We start from the raw sequence: 27,843 nt of genomic DNA on the forward strand, positions 1-27,843 counted from the left end.
AGCCGGAAGCGGCGCTGCCGCGTCAGGGCGCGCGCGGGGGGCGAGAGACGGAGCCGCGGCCCCGCAGCCGCCCAGCGACCCCGGCCCCGCCGGCCCCCGCCCCGCGCTCCCCCGGCCGGACATGGCTCTGCGGCCGCTTCTCCTCATCGCTGCCGCGCTGGCGGCGGCCACCGCGCCCGCCGCCGCCTTCTACCTGCCGGGCCTGGCGCCCGTCAACTTCTGCGAGGCCGGCAAGGAGAAGCCCGAGTGCAAGGTGAGCCCGGGGGGCGCTGATGGGAGGCCCCCGAGGCCGCCCGGGCGCGGCGCGGCCTGGGTGTTGTCCCCCTGCCGCGGGGCTGCGTAGTGGAGTTTGTCCCGAGGGTCTGGAGCCGCCTGGCCGTGCCGTACCGGGGCTGGGGCTGCCGGGGCTCCGAGCGTGGTTCCGTTCCCGCTGTGCTCAAGTTGCTCACAGAATTGCTAGGGTTGGAAGGGACCTCTGGAGACGCCCGGTCCAACCCCCCTGCCAAGGCAGGGTCACCGGGAGTGGGTGACACAGGACCGCGTGTGAATGTCTCCAGAGCGGGAGACTCCGTGACCCTCTGGGCAGCCTGTTCCAGTGCTCTGTCACTCTCAGCGTAAAGAAGTTCACCTTCGTGTGGAGGTGAAACTTCTTGTAATTTAGTTTATGACCATTGCTCCTTGAAACGGAAATTGATGAGACAGAGGACCCAGTGGAATGGAGAGGTGCTTGCCTGGCTCTGCTCCAGCCTGGCTGGGAAGTGACCACGATCCCTGCGAGGGAAGGAGAGAGCTGTCGGCTCATCCTGTGACTTACGGCCACGTCGGGCAAGTAGCAAAGTAGGAAGCTCCGGCCGGTTATCGCTTGGGTCCTTTCAGATCCCTGCAGGAAGCTGCAGCAAGTAAGGATGGCAGTGACAGGTCATGCCGAGGGGTGTGTGTGTGATTCTTGGCAGGAGCGAGCAGCTGGTGATTGGAGCAGATACCAAAGTAAACATCCCGTAACACTTTCCTTGCTGTGTCTTCCTGGCTGCAGGAACCTGAAGTGTAGGGGCTGCCAGGGCCCGGAGTGTCAAGTGAAGCTTAAACTTACCTTCATGTCTGCAGAAGGGACAAGCGAAGTTTGCATAACCAAGTAACTCATTTGTAAGGATATTGGTGGGGAGCATTAATGCAAATCTCCTCTGATGAAAAATCGTCTTTGCTCCTTTGGGGCACCTTTTGAAGTTGTTTCCTGCTGCTGTGATGGAAATTACAGCAGACTGTGCTTTAATACTTGAATGAGAAAGTTCAAGACTAATCAGTTTTATGATCCATGGTCTTACTACTGTAGAAAGTGGCTGTCTTGCACTTTCTGAGCTCTCAGCTTCTGCCTTGCATGAAACACTGGTTCATGATTCTTCAGAATAAGAGCTTGCTTAAAACTGTATGCTTTTGGTATATACCATGTGCTGACTTTATCCTTCTGCTGTCCTGAATCAGCTGAGCTGGGAATAAGCCAAGCACACAATGAAGGCTGTTCAGTTGTAGTAGTAAAATGTTCTGTGGACATTCTTTTATAGGACCACAGAAATGGTGTTTGGAAGTGACCTCAGCAGGTCACATACTGCAGCCTCATAAGTGTGGAGCATGAGAGGACAGAAAACACCACTCTTGTCAACGTTAGATCAACTCAGCTCTACCTTTGTTTAAGCAGGCTTTGGAAACATCCAAGCATGGAGTAGCCATCTCCTCCCTGGGTGACCTGTTAGAGTGCTGCACCACCCTCGTAAGGAATGGGGTTTTTTCAAATACAGGCTTAAGCTTTCAAGCTGCAGTTTGTGTTTTTTCACAACATCCCTGAAAAACATGGCAATGTTTGGATTATTCCTGTAGCTTGTAGAAGGCAGATTTTTTTTTTTTTAAGTCAGGTGGACCTCATAGCCTACTGTATTTTGTAACCAATCTGAGACACTTATGGGGTAATCTCTCTCAGATATCTCTGCATTTTTATTCCTCATAAAACACATACAAAATGTTTGTCTTCTCCTGAGATTTTATCATTTAATAAATGTGACATGAGGTACTTGGGTAATTTAAATGTACCACCAGCAGGCAGCTGAACACCTCAACAGCTGCAGTAGTGCAAAAATTCTTTCTGCAATTAGCCACCTCTTAGCAATTTCCACATTAGACATAGGCATATGGAGAAGTCTAAAGCACTCTTCACATCTCATTCTCTCCATGTAGTCTGCAGCTGAATGTACTCTGGTTCCTGGTAAGGAGGAACAAAATATGATTGCATTATTGCTGTATCATATTTATGTAAGTGGATAAAATGAAGCTTCCTTGGACAGGTTTCTTGCAGTTATCACTGTTTATTGCAATCTCAGTGCATTTTCCTCTGCCTGAGGATTTCGATCCACATGCCAGATCTCAGTACCTACTATTTGTCTGTTATGATCCCTGTGATCTCCTGTCCTGTGTTGGTGAGGTGGGATGAGGTGTTTACAGGGCATGTAGCTAAGAGCAGTGAGACCTGTGGCTTTTCCCCTTTCTTCAAGTTTCCTGCCAATCTGCTTGGGCAAGCTCAGTTTGGCTGCTTCTTCTGGTTTTGGTAAGAATATAAACAGAAATGGAATGGGATCTATGCAGACTGAAATAGTAATTCTTGCCTAAAGATTAAGAATCCTTACTCAGTTTTAAAAAAATCCTGACTGCTCCAAAAAGGGTTTGGTGTTGTATGGAAATGGTTTATCAAATGTGCTGATCTGCAGTAATGCATATAATTCTTAGGAAAAATTGCAGCATTCAGTAAATCTCCTCTGATGAAAGTAGCTAATTTAAGGCCACGGTTCTGTGGCCAGCTGAGGCAGTCTAATTCCCTCCTGCTGCTGAGAGTGAGAGATTTCATTGCTGCCTTCCCCTGGGCAATGTGTTCCTGTCCTCTGCATTGACTCAGCTGTGTTACTTGTTGTGCTTTTGAGCTTAACATGGCAGGAAACTATCCAACTTTTTTGCCAGTCTAGTTTCCTGTTGTGTTTGGGAGTTGAAGTGACTTACAGAGTTATGGCAAGCATAGGCTTCCCAGAGGTGAGCAGCAGGTCTGCATGGCTTAGGGCAGGGGAAAGCTGAGCCTGAAGGTGTGTCTTCACTTAGTGGGTCATGCTAACAGCTCACAGAACTTCTGTGGCTCCCAGGACTGCATCCTGACTTGCACATGGACAGCTAAGTTATATCAGTAAAACACGGTACCCAACTGAAGTATCTGAGCTACAGATACATGTGAACATTTCTGGCTTTTCTTTTCCTTTAGAATTTCTTGGTTTGGCTAAACTTGAGTGAATTTTCATAGGGAGGAAATGCTCCTCTGTTGGTAAGAAAATAGATGGCTTGCTGTTGAAAGGGAGAGGGTTTGCTCTTGAGGGCATTCACCTTTGTTTTGCCCTTCAGCTTTTGTCTGATTACACAGTAAGGCAGCTCAGTTTGTGTTGTGGTTTAACCCTAGCTGGCAACTAAGAACCACACAGCTGTGTGTTCCCTGCTGACCCCAGTGAGATGGTGAGGAGAAATGGGGGGAAAAGTAACTTGTGGGTTGAAATAAGAACAGTTTAATTGAAAAAAAATATACTACTAATGTAGAAAAAGTAATAATAATTTTAATGAAAAGGAGGGAGAGAGAGGGGGGGGCATGAAATCCAGGCAAAACAAGTTGCACAATACAATTGGTCACCACCCACTGATGGATGCCCAGCCCATCTCAGAGCAGTGATCATCCCGTTCCAGCCAACTCCCAATTTGTATTCTGAGTGTGGCATTCCATGGTATGGAGTGGCCTCTTGGCCAGTTCAGGTCAGCTTCTCCTGGCCATGTTCCCTTCCAGCTTTTTGTGCACCTCTGTGCTGGCCGAGCATGGGAAACTGAAAAGTCCTTGACTCAGGGTAAGCACTGCCTAGCCACAAGTAAAACTTCAATGTGTTATCGCATCATTCACTCATTGAATACAAAACACAGCAATGTGCCAGCTACTAAGAAGTAAATTCTATCCCAGCTGAAGTGAGGACAGCCTGCTGTGATACTAAGAACTGCTTTTCAGAATTTTTTGTTTAAGTCTTTTGGTGTTTAAGTCCATTAGATTGGTTTACTGTGCAAGCAGATAACTGCCAAAAGCAGTGTATGGCAAACATTTGAATTTTATTGGAACTGCAAGACTAGAATAAGGGAAGGGATTTTGAGACTAAGAGGGAAGAGTTAGAGTCCTGTCCCTTTCAACAGAAGTGGAGTAGCCCATCTGTAATTAATGTATATTGATTAAACTAGTCTGAAACCACAGTAGACTGAATTTCAGGTTCTTACTCGAATTGATAGAGTTAGTGAAAAACTTCTATAGGAAGGTAAATGTGGGTATCTTTGCCTTCTCTTTGAAAAGAGATTCTGTTTAAACTTAAAATATATCAGTCTGAATGCATTGTTTAAATGATCATAGTTCAGTTTCTAGTTACTACACGTATAAAATTGTCGAGCATCCTTAATTACAGGGAGAAGTACTGGTCTCATCTGCACTTTCCTTCGTGTTCTTTTAAGACTTCTATTACACAAAAGTTGTGATGATAACTAATATGACTTGGTACGTTACACTTAAACACTGGCAGCTGTGCTAATGATATTATTTTTGTGCATGATTTCCTGCTATCTTGTAATTGGAATGGTTATGTTAGCCTTTAAGTGTTTTTATCATGTGGTCGCTGCTTTTGTGATGGTTAGATAGTGCCTTACTTGTGCTCCCAGCAGATACAGTTCATTACACATCAAGATGTACTATTACATAAATCTTACATTTTCACTTTCCTTAACCTTATTCTAACAAACCTATTTTTGTATATCCATGGGAGTTGAAGGAGTGCTTTAAATGTAACTGCTGATTATCTCTGCTCTTTCAGTCTGGAATCGAGCTGTTTGTGAACAGGCTTGACTCAGTGGAATCTGTGCTCCCCTACGAATACACTGCGTAAGTATATGGTACCATTTGTGCCGTTTGAATTGTCAGTTCTTCCAAAAAGATTGATTTCATTTACCTTATCGTATTATGTACTACTTCTTACAGCAGTGTGCCACTGAGGCATGGCTATTTATTTTGCTAACATAAGTTTACAAATACAGAATTTTCAGTGAGCAGATGGACGCCTACATTCCTTCCTTTGTCTCAGTTTTTCTGCTCATAACTTCAGTGCATGGATTTATAGGCCCTCATGCAGGTCGAATCGCTGTTGTAGTGTAACTTAAGGTTAAAATCTGTGTGTATAAATATATGATACTTTACTGCATTAGTTGTCACTGTAGATCAAAGTATTACCTCTGTCTTTAGTAGCCGCTGCCAGATGAGTTAAAGCGGTAATGAGGTGCGAACATCCCATCGATTATCTTAATGAGGTGTTAAATGTTTTCTTTGTACACATCCATAGGAGTGCACTAAATGTATCAGTGCCTGGTACAACTATGGAAAGTTTTTGCTATAAATAGTATTTTGACTGTTAATATTGAAGAGCTTAAGCATCAGTTATGTCTACACTTTAAAGAACATTAATGTGATATATTTAAAAATAGATCGGAAAAATGTGGAGGATGTGCTATTAAACGTGTTGGTGAATAAAACTGTAATAACCGTTTAATAGTGTTTGTTGTAAGGGAGCTGTCTCTGTCTTTTTTATTTTTATTTTCCCTCAAATTCTGGAATCTGGCCTGCATGCTTTTTTTCTGAGAGTCATTATTAAACTCTAGATGAAGATTTAATTCTTGTCTAAAATCCCTGTTCAAATAGGAAACTTCTAATTACTCAAAGAAACTTATGCTACACTGTTCTGAGATAGCTGATGAAGAGACTTCAATGTTGGTTCTGTTTCATCTGGTTTATTCTCAAACCAGGATAGTGATTTTCACACTTCACAGGTTAAATGAAGAAACTGTTGTCTACAGGGAAAGCTGTATAGCTCCTTCACTTGTGATTAACATGTTGATTTGGGAACATTATTTGCGGCTGAGAATATTTTATTCATTTTTGTATCTTTTCTCTAATTCAGGTTTGACTTTTGTCAGGCAGAAGGAAAGAAGCGTCCATCTGAAAACCTTGGCCAAGTCTTGTTTGGGGAGAGGATAGAACCATCTCCTTACAGGGTTCGTTTTCTGTCAGTAATGTGTGCATTCAAATGTAACCAAAGGAGATCAGAATCTTGAAGATGATTTTCACAAAGGCTTTATCTGAGAAAGCTTCAGCATCTGAAATTCCACACGATAAAAATCTGTCAGTTTAACCTAATTGTAACTGTGTGCTCTGCATTGTGGGGCTATAGTCTGAAGTGCTGTGCAGGTTATCTTCTCTCTTTGGGATCTGACGAAACCTGATTATTGCTGCTCAGCACTCCTGCTTCTTAGAACCAGATCTGAAAATATTGCAGCCATAAAATGGAAGAATTATAAATGGTGTTAGCTTGCTGGTCTGTCCTGCTGACTGAAGCTCTCACATGCTCTTCTACAGAGGTAGTTGGAGAGAAAGCTTCCAGTTGAAGCTGCCTGTGACAGCATGGCTGCTGAGAGGTCAGATCACTTATCTGGTAAATCATGGCAGAAAATGTGTGCTAGTCAGAAACAAGGAGCTCTTGCTGGAGGGCTCCTGCAGTGAGCACAGGAGGGGTTTAGAGTACACACCAGTATAAAAACCTCCTCTGGAGGGTTGATGTACCTAGTCTAGTAATTTGTTAGGTGTTTTCATTATAATAGTATAGGCAATGAAATGTATGGGATAAATTGTTATGTACTGAAATAAGACCGTTTGTTACAACCTTTTTGCTCATGAGTCTTTCATTTTTCTTAGTTCACATTCAACAAGAAGGAGACCTGTAAAACTGTTTGTACAAAAACATATGATACCACAAAGCCAGAAGACAAACAGAAATTAGACTTTTTGAAAAAAAGTATGCTACTGAATTATCAACATCACTGGTAAGTTGGTAAGTCTAAAATTCATAGATTGGTTAGTGTAGTATGTTGGTGATAATTTAGTTTATACTTTTGTATTTGCAAGTGAATAGATGGAACAATAGATATGTGCACCTAATTTCTTCCCCTTCTGCTTTTGCATAAAATCTTATATTGTTTGTCGTCTTCATAAAAAAGAATTCCTTCACTTGAAGGATAGGCATTAGGAGCAATGGAAATGAATCTGTTTCTAAACACAAAGCTTTGTGCTTACTGTAAGATACTGCTGCTTTTTTCACCTGTAAATGTGGAAGTTAGTCCTGCCTTAGCTTGAGAAAAGTTTTACAGGACCTTTATTCTTTTGCTATGTTATCTTTGTTTCCCTTGAGAGCCCTTGCGCTCACCTTGAATTGCTGTGTCCAGGAGACAGGGTCAACAGTTCTTTTTGCAATGTTTGTTTCTCTTCTATGGATGTGGAAGGGAAAGGTGGCCAATCAAAACTAATTAATTAAATAATTTTGAGGAATGCATAAAGGCTTGGTCCTTTCCTGTTCTCTGGGCCTCTCTGTAACCATATGATTGACCTTGAGCTCTGTTTGAGCTCTGACATTGAATCCTTGTCAGATGGGCAAGGGTGGGGCGTGTGTTAAGGGTGGGGCAAGGCTGAATGAGTGTGCTGAATCTCCGGCAGATATTCAGTTTCCCAACACTGCACCCACATCCAAGACCTGTGAAATGTTTATCAGCAGGCTCAGTCTTGGCACTGGAAATGTCCTAGCCATGTTATCAGTGTTTATTTAGTGCTTGATGTGTTGGCAGGCTCTGCCAACGGCAGCTTTCAGGTGCAAGAATAGAAGGAACAACTTGGGCATGAGTTCCTGAGGCATGTCTTAGCAAGGAATGCATGAGCATCATTAATTGATGTCACTCATAGGTATGCTCTAATTGCACATATGGGCCTCCTGCTTTATGGGAACAAATGTGTTGGTCATCATCTATTTGGATTTAAACTTTTTGGGTATTTTAGTAAAAATGCAGGTTGAATGTTGCCACTGTCATTAACTGTTTTTCTGTAATGTTATGTTCCATTCCTTCAATTTTGAAACAGCTGGAAAGGCAACAAGTGCATTTTCTACTGCTCTCAAGAACTGATATGGGATATCCCTTTGTGGGGATAAACTGTGGTTCACTGATGTAAATGTTCTGGGAGCCCCTTGAAAATGAGTGTAGTAGGAATTTGATAGGTTATGTCCGAAGGGTTCACAGGCAAGAGTCATGTGTTCAGGTAGGTGAACAAGGAGGCCTTAAAGAAACTCTGAAATGTACAGCTACTTTTGCAAGGATTTGAAGTGTATATGCCTAATGCTAAAACAAGTGGAGCTTCAAACATGCTGGACTTGATTATATTCCTCTTAAATACTGCATTTGTTTGTAATATTTGCACCACTTTGAATTTCAGTAATGCATGTGAGTCTGGCATAAAAGACTCAGCTATAAAAGGTTGTGTATGTTTTGGTGCGTAACTTAAAAATAGCTTCCCAAGACTACAAAGCTTGAAAGAAGTTAATTTTTTTAGAAAAGCCCATAACTTAAGCTGATAGAAGCTGAAACAGAACTGTGTAAAATTAATCATACAAAAAAGTACTTCAAGCTGGTTTGGGGTTTTTTTCCCTGTAGATTAAATTGTTTAAAAAATATACTTAGTGTATTCAAGTAGAGGTTTAAGTAAGATATAATTCTGTTTTTCAGTGTGAAAACTTCCCTTGAATTTTAGGTTATTCCTTAATTCTTTTAATTGCATTTTAACTATATTTTTTTTCCTGCCCACTGCCCTAAAACTTAGGGACCAGTGAAAAACCCTTGGTTATGTCTGTTAGTCCTCCTTAGCCACAGCTTCACAACATGGCTGTGGCTGGATTTTGTGATTAATGATGCATGCTCCAGGAGTATGGTACCAGAGGTATGTTGTACAGGGATGAACAAGGTAGCATAAGTGAGGATTCAGTAGAGGGTTATTATCCAGCTTCAATTTATCATGAAATTCCTGGGGAACACAGATGGTGCAAAATACTTCTAAGGTTTCGAAAGCCACTTAATAAGATTAGGAATTGACATACTGAATTGGACTCAACAGCTATACTGATATCTTGGCTGACAGTGTTCATCACCAGATGTTCTTGAGAGACATATAAGAACACTGTTGAATAGCATATTTGCTCCACATGTATAATCTCTTCAAGTCATTTTAAATTTGAAGATTAGCTGTGAAAAATGATTTGCTTCTTAAACTACCAGTTTGCTCTGGCATTGCTGCTGCTGCTGCTTGAAGGCAGCTCAGGATGTCTTTGCTGCATAGATGCAAAGGAAAGCTTTTATCCAAACCAATCTTACTTGCAATATGTTAATGTTGTCTTGTTTTGATTAGGAGATGAAAACACTAACAAAAGCAAGCAATCTCTCTAGCATACATAATGGAGATAAAATTTCAAATATACAAGCACAGAGTTGATTGAGTTGGAGAAGATCTCTAAAATCATTGAGTCCAGCTGTGTGGTGGGTTGAGCCTGGCTGGACACCAGGTGCCCACCAAAGCTGCTTTGTCACTTCTCTCCTCAAGTGGACAGGGGAGGGAAAATGTAGCAAAAAGGTCAAGATAAGTGTAGGGAGAGATCACTCATCAACTACTGTCACGGGCAAAACTGACTCAAATTGAGGAATTCAGTTTGATTTATTAGCAGCCAAATGAGAGAAGGGTATTGGGAAATAAACCCAAAGCTTAAAACTCCTTCTCCCCACCACTCCCTTCTTCTCAGGCTCAACTTCACTTCCAGTTTTCACCACCTCCTTTGCACAGGGGCGCAGGGAATGGGGATTGTGGTCAGTTCATCACACGTTGTCTCTGCCACTCCTTCCTCCTCAGGATCAGGACTCTCCACACACTGCCCTTGCTCTAGTGTGGGGTTGCTCCCATGGAGGAGTTTTTAATGAACTTCCCCAGTGCAAGTCCTTCCCATGGGCTGCAGCTCTTCAGGAACTGCTCCAGTGGGGGTCCCTTCCATGGGATGCAGTCCTTTAAGAAGAGGCTGCTCCAGGTGTGGGTCTCCCATGGATTCACAGGTCCTGGCAAACCTGCTGTAGAGTGGCCTCATCCTTCCGTGGGGCCACAGGTCCTGCCAGGAGCCTGTTCCAGTGTGGGTCTCCCATGGGATCACAGCCTTCTTCAGGGCACATCCACCTGCTGTGATGTGGGGTTCTCCATGGGCTGCAAGCAGGTATCTGCTGCCTGTGGCTGCAGGGTGACAGCCTGACTCACCATGGGCTGCACCACAGGCTGCTGGGGAATCTCTGCTTCTGTGCTGGGAGCATTTCTCCCCCCTCCTCCTCCACTGACCTTGGTGTCTGCAGAGTTGTACATATTCCCACTCCTCTCTCCAGCTGCAGATGCTGTTGTGAAGAGATTTTTCTCCCTTTCCTAATCTGTTTCCCAGAGGAGTTGCCTCTGGTCACTTATGGGCTTGGCCTTGGCCAGCAGGGAGTCTGTTGGAGCCAGCTGGCACTGACTCCCTCAGACATGGGAGTTTTTACAAAAACAGTTGTTTGATGGCTTACAATTTTTTGGTAATCATCTAATTAAAATGTTGCATACTCTTTGGTAGCTATAAATGAGGTTAATGATTAGGAATTCTCTTAAATTGCAAAAAAAAAGTTTTAAGAGTGCTATGAAAAATGTATTTGGCAATGAGGAAGCTGGAGGATTAATAATTTGTGATGTAGGCTTTTTAAAAATTTTGTTGTTTTGTCTTAAACTTGAAATTGTCAATTTTAGCTGGTTCAGCAAATTTGATTATTTTGGACATTATTTAAAGACAAAATAATAAGTTAAATTGTTACAAATTTGGACTGGGTGAGTTTTTGGCTTTGGGCTGTTTTTGCATGGGGACTTCATGAAGCAGTGCAGTGAATAGAGTGGTTTCAGTTGAAGAGCTCCATTCTTGTAACTCGTTTGGAACTTGGATTGGCAATCATTGCAATTCCATGGGTAGTATTATTCTTGTAGTTAATATTCCAGTAATGAATATAGCAAAGTAGATTAATGTTAATCTGGTTTTGTTTCCATTACACTGTGTATTTTGAAAAATGGTGAAGTGTCACTATGTCATTTACAGGATTGTGGACAACATGCCTGTGACATGGTGTTACGATGTGGAAGATGGCCAGAGGTTCTGTAATCCTGGTTTTCCTATTGGCTGTTACATTACAGAAGATGGCCGTCCAAAAGATGCCTGTGTTATTAATGTATGTTTATGCAATTATATATTTTTTAGTATATATTACTTCTTACTAATTTAGAGATTAGCATTTCTCCTGTGTCATGTTTCTATGGTGAGTCCTTGCTATTTTAAGAACACATGTTGCCTAAAGATAGGTGAGTGTTTTGGTCTCTGCAAGTACCTCCATTTGAAAGCCTGATCTAAGCCTAAGAACCTTGTCTCTTATGCTTCTTAGTACAGTAGAGCTCTAAAAGATCAGAGGGTGAACATGCATAATATTCAGTACATGTGGAGGGTAAAGGTCATCCTTCATTGCCTAAGAAATGGAAATGTTTGAAGGCTTGGATTTGACATTTTTTGGGATAGAGGTGTTTTCATGGAAGCAGATTTGCATAGGTGTGTTTGTACCTCTGTGTACTTTTGGAAGGTTTGCTTTTCCTAAAACTGGGAGCTGATGGAAGAAGATTCTCTTGTGATAGATCATATAGTGGAGATCTAGATAAGTGCACTGATGTGGTGGAGATCTAGATAAGTGCACTGAAAGCATAAGATAAGAATACAACAGAAAGTCCAGGAAGTCTTTGACTACCACAGACCTCTTCCATGGCAAGGTCACTGAGAACTTGGGATAGGTTTTTGGGGTTTTTCAAAATGGTTGGTTTTATTTAATAGATCTTACCAAAGATAACAATTTCTGTGGTTGCCAATTTTGTTTAATTGCCTCCATAATCAGTTGGTTTCAGGATCTCCATGTGAATGGATGCATTTATGATCAAATATTTAATCTGGCAATATTACTTTAATCTTATTTTAAGGGTTGCTTTTAATTAAAGGAAAATAACCTTTGAATAAATAACTGATGTACTGTAGAATAACATTTCATTTATGTAACTATTCTTATAACTGGGGCTGCTCTATAGAAAGGGTAGGGATAGAACACTCTAGAGGTTCTAACTGAACTTCAGTAGACATAGCTGTTAAATTACTTGTGAGTTTAACAACCTCTTAAGCTAACTAAATTCCAGGGTGATATTTCCTTCACCTGAGGTTTGCATTCAGCATTCTTAGCTGCTGCTTGCTCTTCATCCCTGTGCATCTTTGGTTTCAAAGGTGGTTCTGCCACAGAGAGCATTTATTTGCATCGTCTTGGAAAGTTCTGTTTAATTTCTGAAAAATAGACTCTTTGTTTTAAAATAGCTGATGCTTGTGAAATGCTTCTAATAACAAAACTTGTCCCTTAGTTATCTATTCAGGTTGTTACTTAAATAAAATAGGACATCTTCTGTTAAATTGATTAATAAATATATATATATTAAATATCTTAAATTAATTTTTCTACTTTTCAATTTTACTAGACTGTTCTTAGCCTTAACTTTTCTAACTTATGTTTTTAATGCAAGAAGGCACTCATTGTCTTTATAATTTCCAGTATCTCACAGTCATATTTTAGAACTTCTTGACAGAAAAACTATATGCAGTCTAAAATTCTGTTATGCAGACTTCTGTCTAAGGCTTTGTGATGTCTATATTTGTTGATTGTTCAATATAACCTTTTTTCATTGCAGTCAGAATTTCATGAAAAGGATACCTTTTATATTTTCAACCATGTTGACATAAAAATTTATTACCATGTTGTGGAGAATGAAGCTCTGGGAGCAAGACTAGTTGCTGCTAAACTTGAACCAAAAAGGTTAGTAGTTGAAAGTAACTTGTCATCAAAAAGTCATACATGCCAGGACACTTGCTTTGATCTGGGAACCTGCTGCTAGTCAGAAATGCTTTCATATATGTGACCTGCAGATTACCTCTTCTGTTGATTGATGTAGTGTAGTTACGACAGTGTAATGTAATTTTGTAATTTGATGGACCTTGGTGCACTTTCTCCTACTTGGACCAAGAAAAGATAAAATAAAACCAGTAAGTGTTTGTGGGGTGTGATGAGTGTGTGTGTGTGTGTGTGTGTGTGTGTGTGCATGTATTTCTCCACCAGGGAATATTCTGTCTTGTATCAGAACAGGACACGAGTGCCTGCTGCAGGCTTGGCCAGAGTGCAAGATTTGATCTGTTCAACAATCAGGATTTGTATAGAAAGATTTCACAGCTACACTCATCAGTTGTCCTGGTGTCTGTGTGGCTTTTGCACAATTGGTGTCTGTTGTGTTATTTCTTAGCATCTTGTCTTTCATGGCATAACTGAGCTTGTAGCATTGTTGGTTCAGTTGAAAATATTTTTTCCTGAGAGAAGTTAGTAATTCTGGTGGTGTAACTTTTAAAATGTTTTGGAAGTTCATAGCAATACTAAGGCTTCTTTCATTTTTGGTACTCTGCTTTAGAGACTGTGCTCTTTTAAGAAGAGACAAATCTTGTTTAAGAAGTTCAAGTTTCAGAAATTCCTGAGCTTAGGATATGTTCCTTATGAGTCCTGAAATTTATGAGACATTAAGTACAATTCTTGTATTGAAGGGAAGAATCCTTGGTATGCTTTTCTAAGATGAATGAATTCTTTCTTAAGAATGTTGTCAGTGAAGTGGCTTTCATTGTGTGTCTTGTCTCCCTGCAGTTACAAGCATACTCACCCAGACAACCCCGACTGCTCAGGAGTGCCCATGGATATAAGTAATAAGGCCAGTGGAGAAGTCAAAATTGCTTACACATACTCAGTTACTTTTCATGTGAGTACTAAGATTTCTGTGGTGGTTACCTCTTAAAATCATGCATTAGTACTCTGAATTATAAAGATGGACAATTAAAATTGGCTCAGAATAATAAATTTGTAGTTTTAAAACTTTATTTGAACGGGAATGTCAGAGTTGGCTTGGGATTTAACCACATACATTACAGTTTTGCATACCAACACATACAGAGTAGATGTGAAACACATATGTGGTTTTTAAGAGTCACACTTTCCACATCTGCCTAGATTGTCTGGTAGATTATTTTTCAATCCAAGTTCTTAAGTCTGAGAAATTGTTTCATGTAGGTAGGTTGAAGCTGATAGTTTTCTGCCCTCCTGCTGTAAAAGCTGCCTTCTCTTTAAGGTCTTCCTCCCCTGGAATCCTTCAAAAGAGTAGGAAGCTGGTAGTCTTTGTTCTACTACTCTCCATTTAAAAGCAGAGGAGCAGTATATCAGGCAACTGCAGGCAGCAGTGATAGCTGAATGTTTTTCATTCTGCTGACAAGAGAGGGAGGTTTTGATTTTGTTTTGGTTTTCTGTAGATGGAGTTTGCTGGACAAACTGTTTATCAAAGTTCCCTACTCCTTCTCAAACTATTTCCACTCTGAGTTCAAAATACAATAAATAGTATAAGAAGTAGGAGGGATTACATTATGTATATACTATATAATGATATTTTGAGAAATTATATCAGTTGTGGTGCTGAAATGAATTTGTATACCGAAAAGCAAGTATTTCTGGAAACCTGTGAGAAGTCAGTAATCAAGAGTGACCTCAGCTTCATATTATTTTATTGTTTGTCCTTAAAAATGGCATGCCCAGCTGTGTGTGTACACCTGTCTTGTGCACAGTGTTACATCAATTGGAGGTAATCTTCTGAATTTCTATTGGGTTGGCAGACCAGGTCATCTCAAGAAGAGGAAAAAAAAAGCAGTTTAGATATGAGGAAGAATGCAGTTCTGTCCTAGAGTCATTGATACTGGTTTAGAAATTTGTTGCTTCCTTTGAGACATGGTTTTGTTGTCTCAGTGAACTAGGTATGTGATCTTGACTACATTTTTTAACCCACCGGATTTTTTTCAAAATCTGGCTTTACTGGAAAGCACTCTTGTTCTTGTAAATTAGAAATTACTGAAATAACAGCCTGTCAGACACCTAGCCAGTTTTGTTAATTGGCTTGTTTAATAGCCACCTTCACCTTGATTAACACTGTCTGTTCCTTTTTTCCTGTTTACTCTGCAAAATAAAACAAAGAAATGTTCTTTTTGAAGTGTTTTTGATCAATGAATGTTCATTTTGAATAAGTTTAATCTGTTGAAATGCCTGGAGGAATAATTTGCTTCCCTCTGCTAAGTTCTGTCTCCCCACTTGTCCTGCAGTAAAAGCTGTTTGTAATGGGATTGGTATTTGGTACTGAAATGAGGTTGGATGAAAGCAAAGGATAATTTGGACAGAGCATGATGTAGTGAGTGAAGTATCATCTGGAGACTGTATAGCATAGCTTAGTTTCTTGCTATATGGACTTATGTGCTAAAAAATCTATGTTCTTTCATTATTCTGCTATTCCATTCCAGTTCTTGAAGGGAGGGTGCACAATTAAATTAATTTGGTAAGCCTTAATGTCTTAAGAAGACACAAGTGTTCAAAATCAGAAAATATTTTGGTTTAGATTCTATGGTCAAATCTTAGGTTTGCTCTAGGTAGCTGTTATTGAAGTATTCCCTTGTAAAGCATGGAACTTGAAATTTCAGTTAGTCACAAGATTTAAGATTGATTTGCACAAACATCAGCTTTCAAATGTATGAATTGGATACTGACTGTATCTGATGTTCATGTGTGTACTCTTTCAGGAAGAAAAAAATATCAGGTGGGCATCAAGATGGGATTATATTTTGGAATCCATGCCTCACACTCACATCCAGTGGTTTAGGTAAGGAGGAAATAGGAGGAAATTTATTGTACTGAAGTGTTTACATTGCAGTTTGAATGATGATTTTCATTAATTTTCTCTTTTTTTTTTTTTTTTCTTTTCAGTATTATGAATTCCCTGGTGATTGTCCTCTTTCTGTCTGGAATGGTAGCTATGATTATGTTGAGGACACTCCATAAAGATATTGCAAGATACAATCAAATGGATTCCACTGTAAGCCTAAAATGCAGTTCCTAAAATTTATTTGGAATGTAATTTTTCCAGTTAAATGTGTAGCTGTAACAGGCTATTTAAGTTGCAATCTACTGTATTCTAATAGATGTATTTCTTTTACAGGAAGATGCTCAAGAAGAATTTGGCTGGAAACTGGTTCATGGTGATATTTTCAGGCCCCCAAGAAAAGGAATGCTGTTGTCAGTTTTTCTAGGCTCTGGCACACAAATCTTAATAATGACTTTTGTTACCCTGTGTAAGTAAAGTGGGGAGGATTTAGTTGATTGTACATGATTTTTCACTGCATGGTGCTAGTAAAAATAGCAGTATCATTTTTTCTAGATATTTCGTTAAAGTCACTAGAAACAGCTGAGCTGATGTAGTAGACATGCAGCTTAGTACACACAGATTGTAAGACAGCTGATGTACTGGCTTTAAGTCAAACATATAGTCTAAGGTTTCTAACATCATTTCTAAAATTGTGCATCTCTGCTTCACAGTTTTTGCTTGCCTGGGATTTTTGTCACCTGCTAACAGGGGAGCTCTAATGACCTGTGCTGTAGTTTTGTGGGTGCTGCTTGGAACTCCAGCGGGTTATGTTGCTGCCAGATTCTACAAATGTGAGTAATAGTTACTGAAAATGACATGGCTTAAGTTCATTAACATAAATTATTATTACAGAACTGATTCTTATTTTGCTGCACTGTTTGTAGCTTCCCTCAGGGCAATGTGGGGAAATGTACTTACCTTAACAACAGAATATATATATATATAGAGCACTTAACATAGTTACACTGGTTTTGATGTAATCATGCCTAAAGACCCTGAATTGTTCTTGCTGCTGTGTATTTGTGAAATTAAATAATAGTAGTACTAAGGTCATTATATCTTCACATCAGATTGTTTTCTGCTTCTGTTTCCTGTCACTGTGGGCACTGTCTAAGCCTGCATTGAGTTTTAGCTGTGGATGTTGCTTGGTAACACACACCTGCACCCCCAAATTGTGAACCTCAGTTCTTGCGTGCCTGAGATTGGTGACCTCTTTTTAGCTAGCTCCCAGTTATTTTGGAGAATAATGCTTATTGGACTGTCTGGAGCACGGGGAGAAGGACTGTTCTGTAGCTGTAGAAGTCAGCCCTGTGGTGTCTGGGCCACTGACAAGAATTAGTTGATACTGTGCTCCCTCACTGATCCCAGCTATTGTTTTAAGACCTGTCTGTCTGCCAGCCTCAGATGGTTTACCCCTGTATCCTCTGATTTATTTTAAGGTGAAGCATGGCATTCCACATACAGCTTGTTTTAATTACCTTACTCAAGGTGAAAGGTTTTTTGACTTGAGAGAAACAGATCTTTTGGACTACTTTAGTTGTGAATATATGGGGCTACAGGAGAAGTTTATTTCAGAACTTCAGCCTGGCAGTAGATACTGGAGATCTTCCTTCTTACCATTTTGTAGTTTTCATGTGGGGAAAACCAGTGGGAAAAGTGAGTTTGTATCTTGTAGGGGAGTTTTTTGCATAGTGGTGGTGACATGAAAATGAAGTATTCCTAATATCCAAGCCAGTTAAGACTTAAACAGAAGGAAATTTTAGTACTAAGAGCATAATTGAGGATAGAATTATTCTTGATATTGTGGTGTATACTCTGTGTTTTGAAGGATATTTTGAAGTGTATTAGTGGTAAATTGAATCCTATATCTTTGGTGGAAATGTAGTTTTTAAGGATAAAATTTAATATTTTATTTATTGGTAATCACTTAGTTGATACTTGAATGTTGTGTTTAATTACTAAGATAGTGAATGACTGATCCAGGGATATTTTTGTTGTTATAACAGGAAGTGGTTTATACCCTGTATTAGAGCATGTAAGCATGAATGGGTTTTTTTTTAATAGTATACAAATAATGTGACATATAAAACAAAATGCAACTGAAATAGATATCCAATTTTAAAAGTGTTTTTTTTTTGTTTTTTTTTTTTAAACTGCATTTAGAAAGTGAAACATGAGTTGAAAGTAAATGGTTAATCTTAATAACTGCTGTCACATTCTACCAAGTTTTTATGAAGAAATAGAAACTTAATTAAAATCACTCTAACCATAATCACTTCTGACTCTTGAAATAAAGAAGCATGTCATTATGGCAGTGCTCAGATGAAATTATCTGCTTCACTGCACTCCAGCAGGATATTTTCATTTGAAAGTATATTGACTAGAATTTTTATCAGCATAGTGCAAATTCATAAAGATTTTCTTTAAAAAGCTATCTTTGGTCTTTTGGTATCACCACTGCTTAATGCTGCTAAGACTCAAGAAAACATCACTACTTCTGTAAGCGTGTTAGTTCTGACTTCTGTAAGATTCATTGGCAAGAATTATTTCAAGAAAACTGTTAAGCTTGGTTTTCACATATTTATGTATCTTTACCTACTGAAACCTGCAGTCAAATGCTAGAAAGCTTAAATTTATTAATCACTCCAGGTTTAAAACATTTTTTAAAGATTTAGAAATACTGCAAATCTGCTCCGTCTTTTTAGTAGATAAAGTCATCAGAAATACAGTTTTAGTTGGATACCTTTCCCGACCTTGGTCTGAGACGTTTTGCTTTGAAGTTCTGTGGTTAAGCAATAGGATAAGGAAATCCAATTTTATTACTGAATATTTAGTTTACTGGTTTTGGGCAGGATAGCACATGATTTGAGTATTTGTAAGTTAAGTATAACAGGTAAATGGACTGGAAAATTAATAGTTGAGCTTAATACATGTTTTAATGTCTGTCAAATGTTTTAATATACAGCATTTGGAGGTGAGAAATGGAAAACAAATGTCCTGCTGACATCATTCCTTTGTCCTGGGTAAGCTGAGAATATTGTCATGATTAAGAGAATTAAATTGCTTCTCTGATGTGCATAGCTAATTTTTTAGGTTTCAGCCATACAGGTAAATCTTACATTGTCCCTTTATTCTGGGAGCTCCAAGAGTATCATGGTGCTTTTGACAAAGATGGGTATGTTAGTGGCATATCATCCTTAGATTTTATTTTTTTTTTGTAAGCATTTGTTTACTCTCACCACATGAAAAGGTTGATTAGGAAAAGGCATTATGATAGTAGTAAGTTTGAGGCCCACTTTTTCATTGTTTTCTTTCATTCTCTGGACTGCACTATTCTGACCTCACTGTAGTCAGTCTTACATAGTGTCATGTAATGTATAACCACTCTGATAATTTTTTCCACTTAATCACAGCAAGCAGTCTTACCCTGAAGTGTAGTTAAGACAAGCATATATTTGAAATAGCTTAGTTGGAACGTCAGTGCCTGCTGGAGTTCAGTCCCACTAGATTAACAAAGAATTGCTTGTCTGATCTCTTTGTTTTCATATTTTGTGTGTGTCATTTGGTTTTAGCAGAGATTCGTGCTCAAATCTCAAAACAGTGCCATTATTTTGTCAGGGTTACTGAACGTTCAGAAGTATTTCTGTGCTTTAAGTGTGCTCTGTGTTTTTCAGAATTGTATTTGCGGATTTTTTTATCATGAACCTCATTCTCTGGGGAGAAGGCTCTTCAGCAGCTATTCCGTTCGGTACCTTGGTTGCTATTTTGGCACTCTGGTTTTGCATATCTGTACCACTGACATTTATTGGTGCCTATTTTGGGTTTAAGAAAAACGTAAGTGTTTCTGAGAATTTGTTTTTTTAAGGGTATACATACATAAACACACATAAATATTTTTCTCTGTATAGGCCATGACTGAGGTAGCACCTTAGCTAGTTGCGCTGTTGGCTCCAGTTCAGTTCAGCTGCTTTAGAACTGCCTTAGAGAACCAGTCTTGGTATTCCAAGGCTGTGACACATGGTTGGTGACAGTGATACTCTCTGCAGCAAATTGGGTTGTCATTCTATTTAATTGAGTGACTGCTACAGATAAATCAGTGATTTGAGCATTTTTATTTTAATTAGCATCTCTTTCAAATACTAAAACAAGTACTTGACCCCGCAGGCATGAGGGAAAGCAAATTCTGCATTTCTGGGTTTTGTCATGTATTTCTTGTTCCTGTCTGCCCTCTACACTGAGGATGTTCCCTGATCAAATTGCTAGAGTTCTGTGAAATCTGTTTGCATAAGTGTTCTGTAAATGGTTATCTCTGCTTGGTAGACATTAATTGTGATTTACTCCTAAACCAATCAATTTTACATATTTTTATGACAGCTCTTTGTGACCAAACATTTAATAATTTGGTGACCAAATCATTAAATAATGAGATTGGTTCTTTTTTTTTTTTTTTCTTAAAAAACTGTTTACTGTCCCCCACAAATAAATTTCTATAAGTGCAGATACATTTGTGGGTTTTCTCCTGCATAGGAAGCCAGGATTCTGTCTCTCTGTAGATCTCTTGTAATACCTTCAGAGATTATTGTTTTAGTAGGCACTTTTTAATTCAGTGGGCTTTTTCTGATAACCATGTTGAAATTCCATCAAGTTCCCCTGCATTGTTCAGGTGTGTACATCTTTTAAGGAAGGAAGATTTGATAAGCTAATAAGGCAATGTGGTAGGTGTCACAAAAACTTGAAAATCAAATCAGAAAGGAAGTATCTGTTGGTGCTTTTGATGTAATTGTTATGAAAGCCAAAAGATAGAGTATGCATGTATTTTACAATGCTTTACATTGTTTTCTCTCACCATGCTGATCCATGCATGTGTCTTGAATTAGGATTAAATTGCCAGATGGAGTTCTTTCAGTAAGTTTATCCTAGTGCAATTTTTAAGTAAATCCTGAAAGACAACACACAGGAATTTTTAGAAGGTGAAAGCAGGAATCTGCACCACCACTACCCCAGCTGAAATATGGTAAATCAGCTCAGGCTCTGTAACAGATGATAGATAGGCAAACATTGAAATGGAAGTCCAAAATATCTGTCACTATGTTTTCAGTAAGAGCTGTCTTTTAGCAAGTTTGCCAAGCAAGTGTTGGTAACTGAGCTGGAGCAACAGCAAATGTAGTGTAGCTGGGTATGCACATGCTCAAAATAAAGAGTAGACGTTGTGCCACCAGTCATTACGAAAAGAAAGCAAAAAGGTTTGATACTTCATTTATTTAGCTGTTTGTTATTTTTGTTAAAAGGCTATTGAACACCCTGTTCGCACAAATCAAATTCCACGTCAGATTCCTGAGCAATCGTTCTATACAAAGCCATTACCTGGTATTATCATGGGAGGGATTCTTCCTTTTGGATGTATCTTTATACAGTTGTTCTTCATTCTCAATAGTATTTGGTAAGTTCACCATAAATTGAATTTTCTGTCATAAAAAAGTGATAATTTCTTTGTGAAAGTTTTCTTCAGTATGCTTTCCTGGATTATTTGGGGATGCATTGTTACCATACTGGTTTAATACTATTTAAATGTTAGTATTTTTTTTATGTTTTAATGATACTTGGTGCCTGTTGTGCTTGTTGGGGTGTGCAGAGAGGTGGCTGTGATATGCTTAGCAATTTACAGCTGACCTACCTTCAGATAGTTTGTTGTTTTCTCATGCTACTCTTGTGACTTCATGTGGAAGTGGCTCTGAAGCTGATATATAGCATATAACTTGACAGTAGTAAAGTTTATTAAAATAAACTTGCGATTTGTTTGGTAGTTGTTATTAGGCTTGGGAGGAAAAAAAAGAACCAAGAACAAATTCTTGTGAAATCTTTATTAAAAAAGAGTAATGATTTTTAAAAAGAAAGCCCCATAGACTAGTGCATTATAAGTGAATTTTGATGTGAGCTCACTGACAAACTAATCTACTGTGAGGAATTTGTCTTCCTTCTGGCACAATTTAGTTATTGGATCTTGTTAAACTGTTTCTGAACCTTGAATAGGTGCCTCTACCCAACACAGACAGCTACAGCATTTGACATTTCTTGTTAGTTTGGAGCTTTGCCCCTTTGATTGAAATGTGAGGTGAAATCCAGGTTCTTCTGAAGTCAGTGGAAGAGGTCATGCTGACTTCACTGGAACTGTGATTTCACCATTATGTTTAGTCATTTCTTTCTCTAAAATCCCAACCAGGGGCATGCTTTGGCCTTGCTTTCTCAGTGTTCTCAGACCAAGCTGCCAAGGTTCCTATTCTTTAGTTAGAAAATAAATTAGTCAATTGTATGGCTGCACAATTGACAGTTTTTCAATAGGAAGGGAAAATACTTAAGGTGATGTTACTACCTATGAAGAAATAATAATAGCACAATGGCCATTTAACTTATTTTTAACTCCCTTTTATAGGTCCCACCAGATGTATTACATGTTTGGCTTTCTGTTTCTGGTATTCATTATTTTGGTTATTACATGTTCTGAGGCTACAATATTGCTCTGCTACTTCCATCTATGTGCAGAGGTAGGAAATACTTCCTCTGTTTTCAAACCTGATAATGTTCTAAGAATGCTTCCAAAAATGTTCATGCCTTTGTAATTAAAAATAAGTATTCCAGAATTCAACATGAACACTAGTGCTAGATGAGATGTAAACTCATTTAAACTATGTCTTTGAAAAGTGAAGCAGGCTACTTTTGGCAACTCTTCTAAGAAATATTAAAACCTTGCACTGGGGGTTGCTGAGTCAGATGTCACATCTTTAGATTCTCACTCCCTGTTTTCTGAAGGTGCTAAATTAATCCATTAATTTTGTTCAATCAGAGTACATTTTGGACATGCCCAGCCTTGGGAAAAAAAATCTCTGTGGCTGGAAATAAGTACACCTGGCTTATTTGGGATTTTAGTATTTTGTGTATTTGCTATTGATCTTTAGGTTACTTATCTCTAGTTTTGAATGGTGTTATTAAAGCAGTATTGGTTATATATAGTTCTTCTCCCTCTAGATAAAAAAACCCTGCAAAAACTTACTTTTGGATAAAGTCATAATAGAGAAGGTAGCTCTGCATTCCCTGGTAGGATCAGTGGGCTAGAGGTGTGCGCAATATTTCTCACACATTTGTATTTTCTCTCACTGTAGGACTATCACTGGCAGTGGCGTTCATTTCTCACTAGTGGCTTCACTGCAGTTTATTTCCTAATATATGCAATACATTATTTCTTTTCTAAACTGCAAATCACAGGAACAGCTAGCACCATTTTATACTTCGGTTATACCATGATTATGGTTTTGATCTTCTTCCTTTTCACAGGTAAGTGTATTCAACCTGATTTTTAAATTTTGAATCTGCCTTTAGTTTTGCACAGTAGAATCCTTGGCAAAACTGATCTTGATACAGAATTATAAATTTATGTATGCCTTTGATTTTTTTCCAGGTGTAGCATATTGCAACTATGTGCTTACAAACTTTAATAAAAGAGATAAATGAGGATGAGGCAAAACTACTGCTAACTTGAAGTGTGGCCTGTCATTAGGTCTACAAATATGTGATAAATACTTTTCCAGATTTTATTTTTATGATCATCATATGACAAACCTCAGCTTTTAAAAATAAGTTGTCTTTAGAGAAGCATACTTCAAATCACACACAATCAAGTATAAAGTTACAGTGTCAAGATAAAAACAGCAAGGTTTTTGGAATAGCTGGAAGGAAGACAGAGGGATAAAGGTAGACAAAGAATGCCTTGTTTTTTAAATTTACTCTCTTCCAGAATGTATTTACCTGTATCCCAATTGCATTGAAGTGGCATGGGAAGCAGACAGAATTTCTCTAACTTTTTTTTTATCAGTCTTGTCTGAACCTTGTAATCTTCATTGTGAGCGTTTGGAAAATACATCTGTCCTTAGGTGCTGCATTTCAATTTCCTCTTCAATAATTGAGATGAGGTCACAATATTTTCCATTGTAGTCTTCAGTCAGACAGAAATAGCCCTTGTTTAGGGGGGGAAAATGGCAGTGAAAATGCAAGAAGTCTCCTTTCAAACTGATGCAAGAAGGCAGCAACTGCCAACTCCTCAAAAAGACCTTAAAAATTCTGTGTTCTGCTGCAGCAGAATGCAGTCCATCCCTGTATACTCTGCCCTACAGAGCAGTACTTCTGAGACTACTTTGAACTGATCCATGGTTTAAATAATTTCAGGCCTCATGTTAATGATGACTTTTAATGATTCCAAAGTCTTGGATATGTATCTGTGTATAGACACTATCTTTTGGGCCCTCTTAGACTACAAATGGCTTGTCAGCAGAGCTTTTAATACAAATCTCGCTATGACTTTTAAGTAGAATTTTCATTTCCACTTAACCTAGGAGAACAAAAATAGTAAAAGAAAAAAGAACTAAGAATGGTGTTCATTTTAAGTATAATTGAATATTTCAAAGACATGTCGACTTCAGCTAAGAAAATATTGAAGCTGTTTGTGGACTGGATGCAGATGATGATGAATGGGAGCAATGGCCTGCAAGGATTTTCTTGGGTCATTGCCTGTTTAAAAGGAAAAAATGGGACTTGAGTGCATTATATAATCTCACTGAAAAGTGATCAGGCTGTGTCCCAGAAGTGGTCAGTTTTATCTTCCATCCTTCATTTTAAGTCAGTCCAATGTATTTTGGCATTGCTTGCAGATAGTTTGTAATTTATGCATCCCTGCTTTTATTCACATTTCTGTACCAGTTTGCAAGTCATTCTGAATGCACAGATCAGAGATTCTGCCTCCCTTGCTTGGGTTTTCTTCTTTCTCACCTTGCTTTTCTCTTAACCTTTACTTCTGGTCTGGGTGTACTGATAGTTTCATTGAACTAAAAAATCCTAGGATGTGTGGTTGTTCAGCTGGAAATGAATGTGTACTGCTGTATGCAGATCAGCTTTAAATGCAGTGCAGACTTGCAAAGTAGTGTGAAAAATAGTAAGGCCTTACATAAGTGTAAAGTCAATTAATTTAGTTTCACCAGCTTTTCCAACAGATGTTCAGCAAGTCTGCCTGTAATAGTAAAACAGTTTTGCCCAAAACCAGAATTGTGTTTACCTTGTCTCCTTTGTTCACTTCGGATGTGTGCACTAATTCTGGAGCAAATTCATTCAAGATAAAGGGGATTTACAATAATTTTCTATGCTGAGACATGGTTTAGCTGCCTTTTGCATCTCAGCCATATAATTTACATTTTTTGCCCTTATTCTTTCGAGTCAGTCATGTCACATGGCATTGTCTAGAGGCATTAAGATGTGTCCACTGCATCCCCTTTTTTCCTTTGCTCATGTGTTCACTTTCAGTTGACCAAGTGGCTGTGTAACACCTGCCAGCAAATTTTTAGGGTAGGTTCATAAGCATGCAAAGATGAGGTGGTTTATTCTCAGCCCCTTTCAGCTTCTTTTTGTGGCAGTCATTTGTTGGTAATTGGGACAGTGGAAATGCAAGTCATCCTGTGCAACTAGAACTCAGTTTTCAGTCTGTATGCTCTTGGTTTTTTAAATTTTCAATTTCGATGTTGAAATCAGGGGAGGTTACACTTGAGGCAATTAATTACACAGAATTGTAAAACATTGTGCTTAACAATTTTTTATCTAATTCCCTCAAGATTAAGTGCAAATTACCTTTTAATTTGGGGAAATAATCCTGTTTCTTAAGATTTGAGAAGAATTATGTCCATTTAGGTTGATATGAATGTAAAAGCAGGTTATGTTCAGTTCTCTGAGATTTACTGAAGTGCTCTGAGATAAGGATTTACAGAAGAAATCAGAGGTAGGGTAAAGGTACAGGCAGTTCTCCTTTTTTTTTAAACAAAAGAACATATTAGCAATTTAGCAAAAACTGCTCCCAAGGGCAACTGACTTCCCATGCCAGGATGATAAAAAAGCTAACAAGAAAAAGTCATAATTGTTGTATGAAAACTATTCTGTTGCTGCTTACTCATCTGTGAAGAATTGTCAGGATGGGGAGGAAGGGTTTTGATGATGCCCTGCTGCTATGTCAGTGTAACACATGCTTCAGGCACTTGCATCCATACTGCATTCCAGGTCATTGATCAGACTCAGCAGGCACAATACCGGGAGCTACATGACAAATCTTTGATTCACAGCTGGGCTCACAACTACGTATCACAGTAAATGAATCACTTAAACATCAGTAGTTTAGCAAGCGTAAAGTGAAAAAAATGACCATGATATCATTCATGGTTCCTTTCAAGCTTTGCTAGACAACAAGTTACCGCACAACTTTTGTTGCCCCTCTTACCAAATCTAAAACAAAGGAAGTTTTTTTCCTCTAAAGAACTTCTTTGATGCTTGTATAAGTTCAGGATAGAATTCTAGAAGAGGTACTTAGGCAGAAATCAGATAATCTTCAGGGCTCTTTTCCTGTCCTAGTTTTTGTGGGAAATTAAGGTCCCTGTAACAGGTGTTCTGAGCTGCTGTTTAATCCAGTATCATTCTGATTGAGACTGAATTTTGATGTAATCCAGTTAAATTAACAAATCCCAACTATATTAACTATTTCACATTCAAAATAATATTTTTGTTAAAAGTTTCTTTTGGAGTTACAGAAAAAGAAGGGATGAAGCCACTGGTTTTTTTCTGCTAGAAGGATAATAAATAATCAGGGAAATTATTTTCATCCTCCAGTTTTAGTTCAAATCTGTGTATACCTTTTGACTGTCATAAGTATTTCAGTAGTGTTTGTTTTTAAGGTATGTAACACATGTTTTCAGTAGGACTACAAGTTGTGTAGTAACTACACTATGGTTTGAAATTTGTATTAACTCAGTCTGTGGAGAAATAAAGGTAGTGCTCTAGTTTTCCAAGACCTTAAAGTATTGCTAAGTAATGGGAACTCTGATGATGTTATTATGTTTATTAAACATAATAATGTTCTGACAGCTGAGCAGATGAGAGAAAGTGTGTGTGAGTAGTCACTGAGAAAGGGTGAAATGGAGCAGTGTGAAGGAGTGAGACTGCAGCCTACTGGAACAAGAACAAAAAAATAAACAGAAACATCTTACTACTAGAGTGTTCCACATGATCTGTTCTGTGCTCCTGAAAATAATGAGAGGTTACAGAGTAGTTGATGCCCATAAGGTCCAAGTACTGTCTGTAACTTTCCATTGTCTGATGTGATTCATGTACTGAAGGCTAAGGACAGCAGATCACAGATACATACATCCTGATTCACAAACTATGAACAGAAATTAATGTCTCCTGTGTCAGTGTTCTAACATGTCATTTTCTTTTTTCTCTCTTCTAGGCACAATTGGATTTTTTGCATGCTTTTGGTTTGTAACCAAAATATACAGTGTGGTGAAAGTCGACTGAAGAAACTGATGTAAAGACTTAACACAGAAGAGGTTTAATCTTCATTAACCTAACTTAAAAACCTGGTCTCGTTGATGAACTTGAGCTTTATCAGAAGTGTTGGCTACCTGTTCTTTGAGAATGATACTGAAATGCACCTACTTTTCCACTAACACGTTTGTATTGTGACTTAACAACCTGTTTTCATTCAAACCTTAATGAAGATCAGAGTTACAATATTTATGCATTTGTAAATACAACTATACTTTGAAAGAAATGTTAAATTCTAATGGCAGAATAGAAGTGGCTGTATTACACAACTTAATGATACTTCTGATCAAAGTACAATTGTAAATAGGTTTTTCTAGCTTGGTAGGTGGGATGATTTATTTTTCTTTGAGGGAAATGAGAACTTTTTATTATGCTAACTTTGAAGGACGACTCTTTAAGAGGTGTTGCTTTTAGTGTGGATGTGATTTTTATTTTTTACTGGTGTTACGTCCATAAATATTCTGATTTCTGTGACTTAATTAGTTTTGGTGTTCTTGGCCTTTCAAACTATGTGCCTCTGAGTCCTTGAATTTATAAATTCATAATCCAATAAACGTTGTAAAAATGTC

The 27,843-nt window shown here is 38.5% G+C and overlaps 1 protein-coding gene across 1 annotated transcript; it reads left to right on the forward strand.

Moving 5' to 3' along the window:
• Positions 1-27,843, forward strand: TM9SF2 (transmembrane 9 superfamily member 2). The gene is made up of 17 exons (XM_058800671.1): positions 1-253; positions 4,917-4,984; positions 6,054-6,147; positions 6,845-6,972; positions 11,115-11,244; positions 12,785-12,909; positions 13,780-13,891; positions 15,744-15,823; positions 15,928-16,036; positions 16,160-16,292; positions 16,537-16,656; positions 18,831-18,888; positions 19,540-19,699; positions 21,154-21,305; positions 22,296-22,407; positions 23,023-23,194; positions 27,177-27,843. The coding sequence occupies exons 1-17, from the start codon at positions 122-124 to the stop codon at positions 27,242-27,244; spliced, it is 1,953 nt and encodes a 650-aa protein (XP_058656654.1). The 5' UTR covers positions 1-121; the 3' UTR covers positions 27,245-27,843.

This window comes from Ammospiza caudacuta, chromosome 2 (genome assembly GCF_027887145.1).
Source record: "Ammospiza caudacuta isolate bAmmCau1 chromosome 2, bAmmCau1.pri, whole genome shotgun sequence".
NCBI classification, from domain to species: domain Eukaryota; kingdom Metazoa; phylum Chordata; class Aves; order Passeriformes; family Passerellidae; genus Ammospiza; species Ammospiza caudacuta.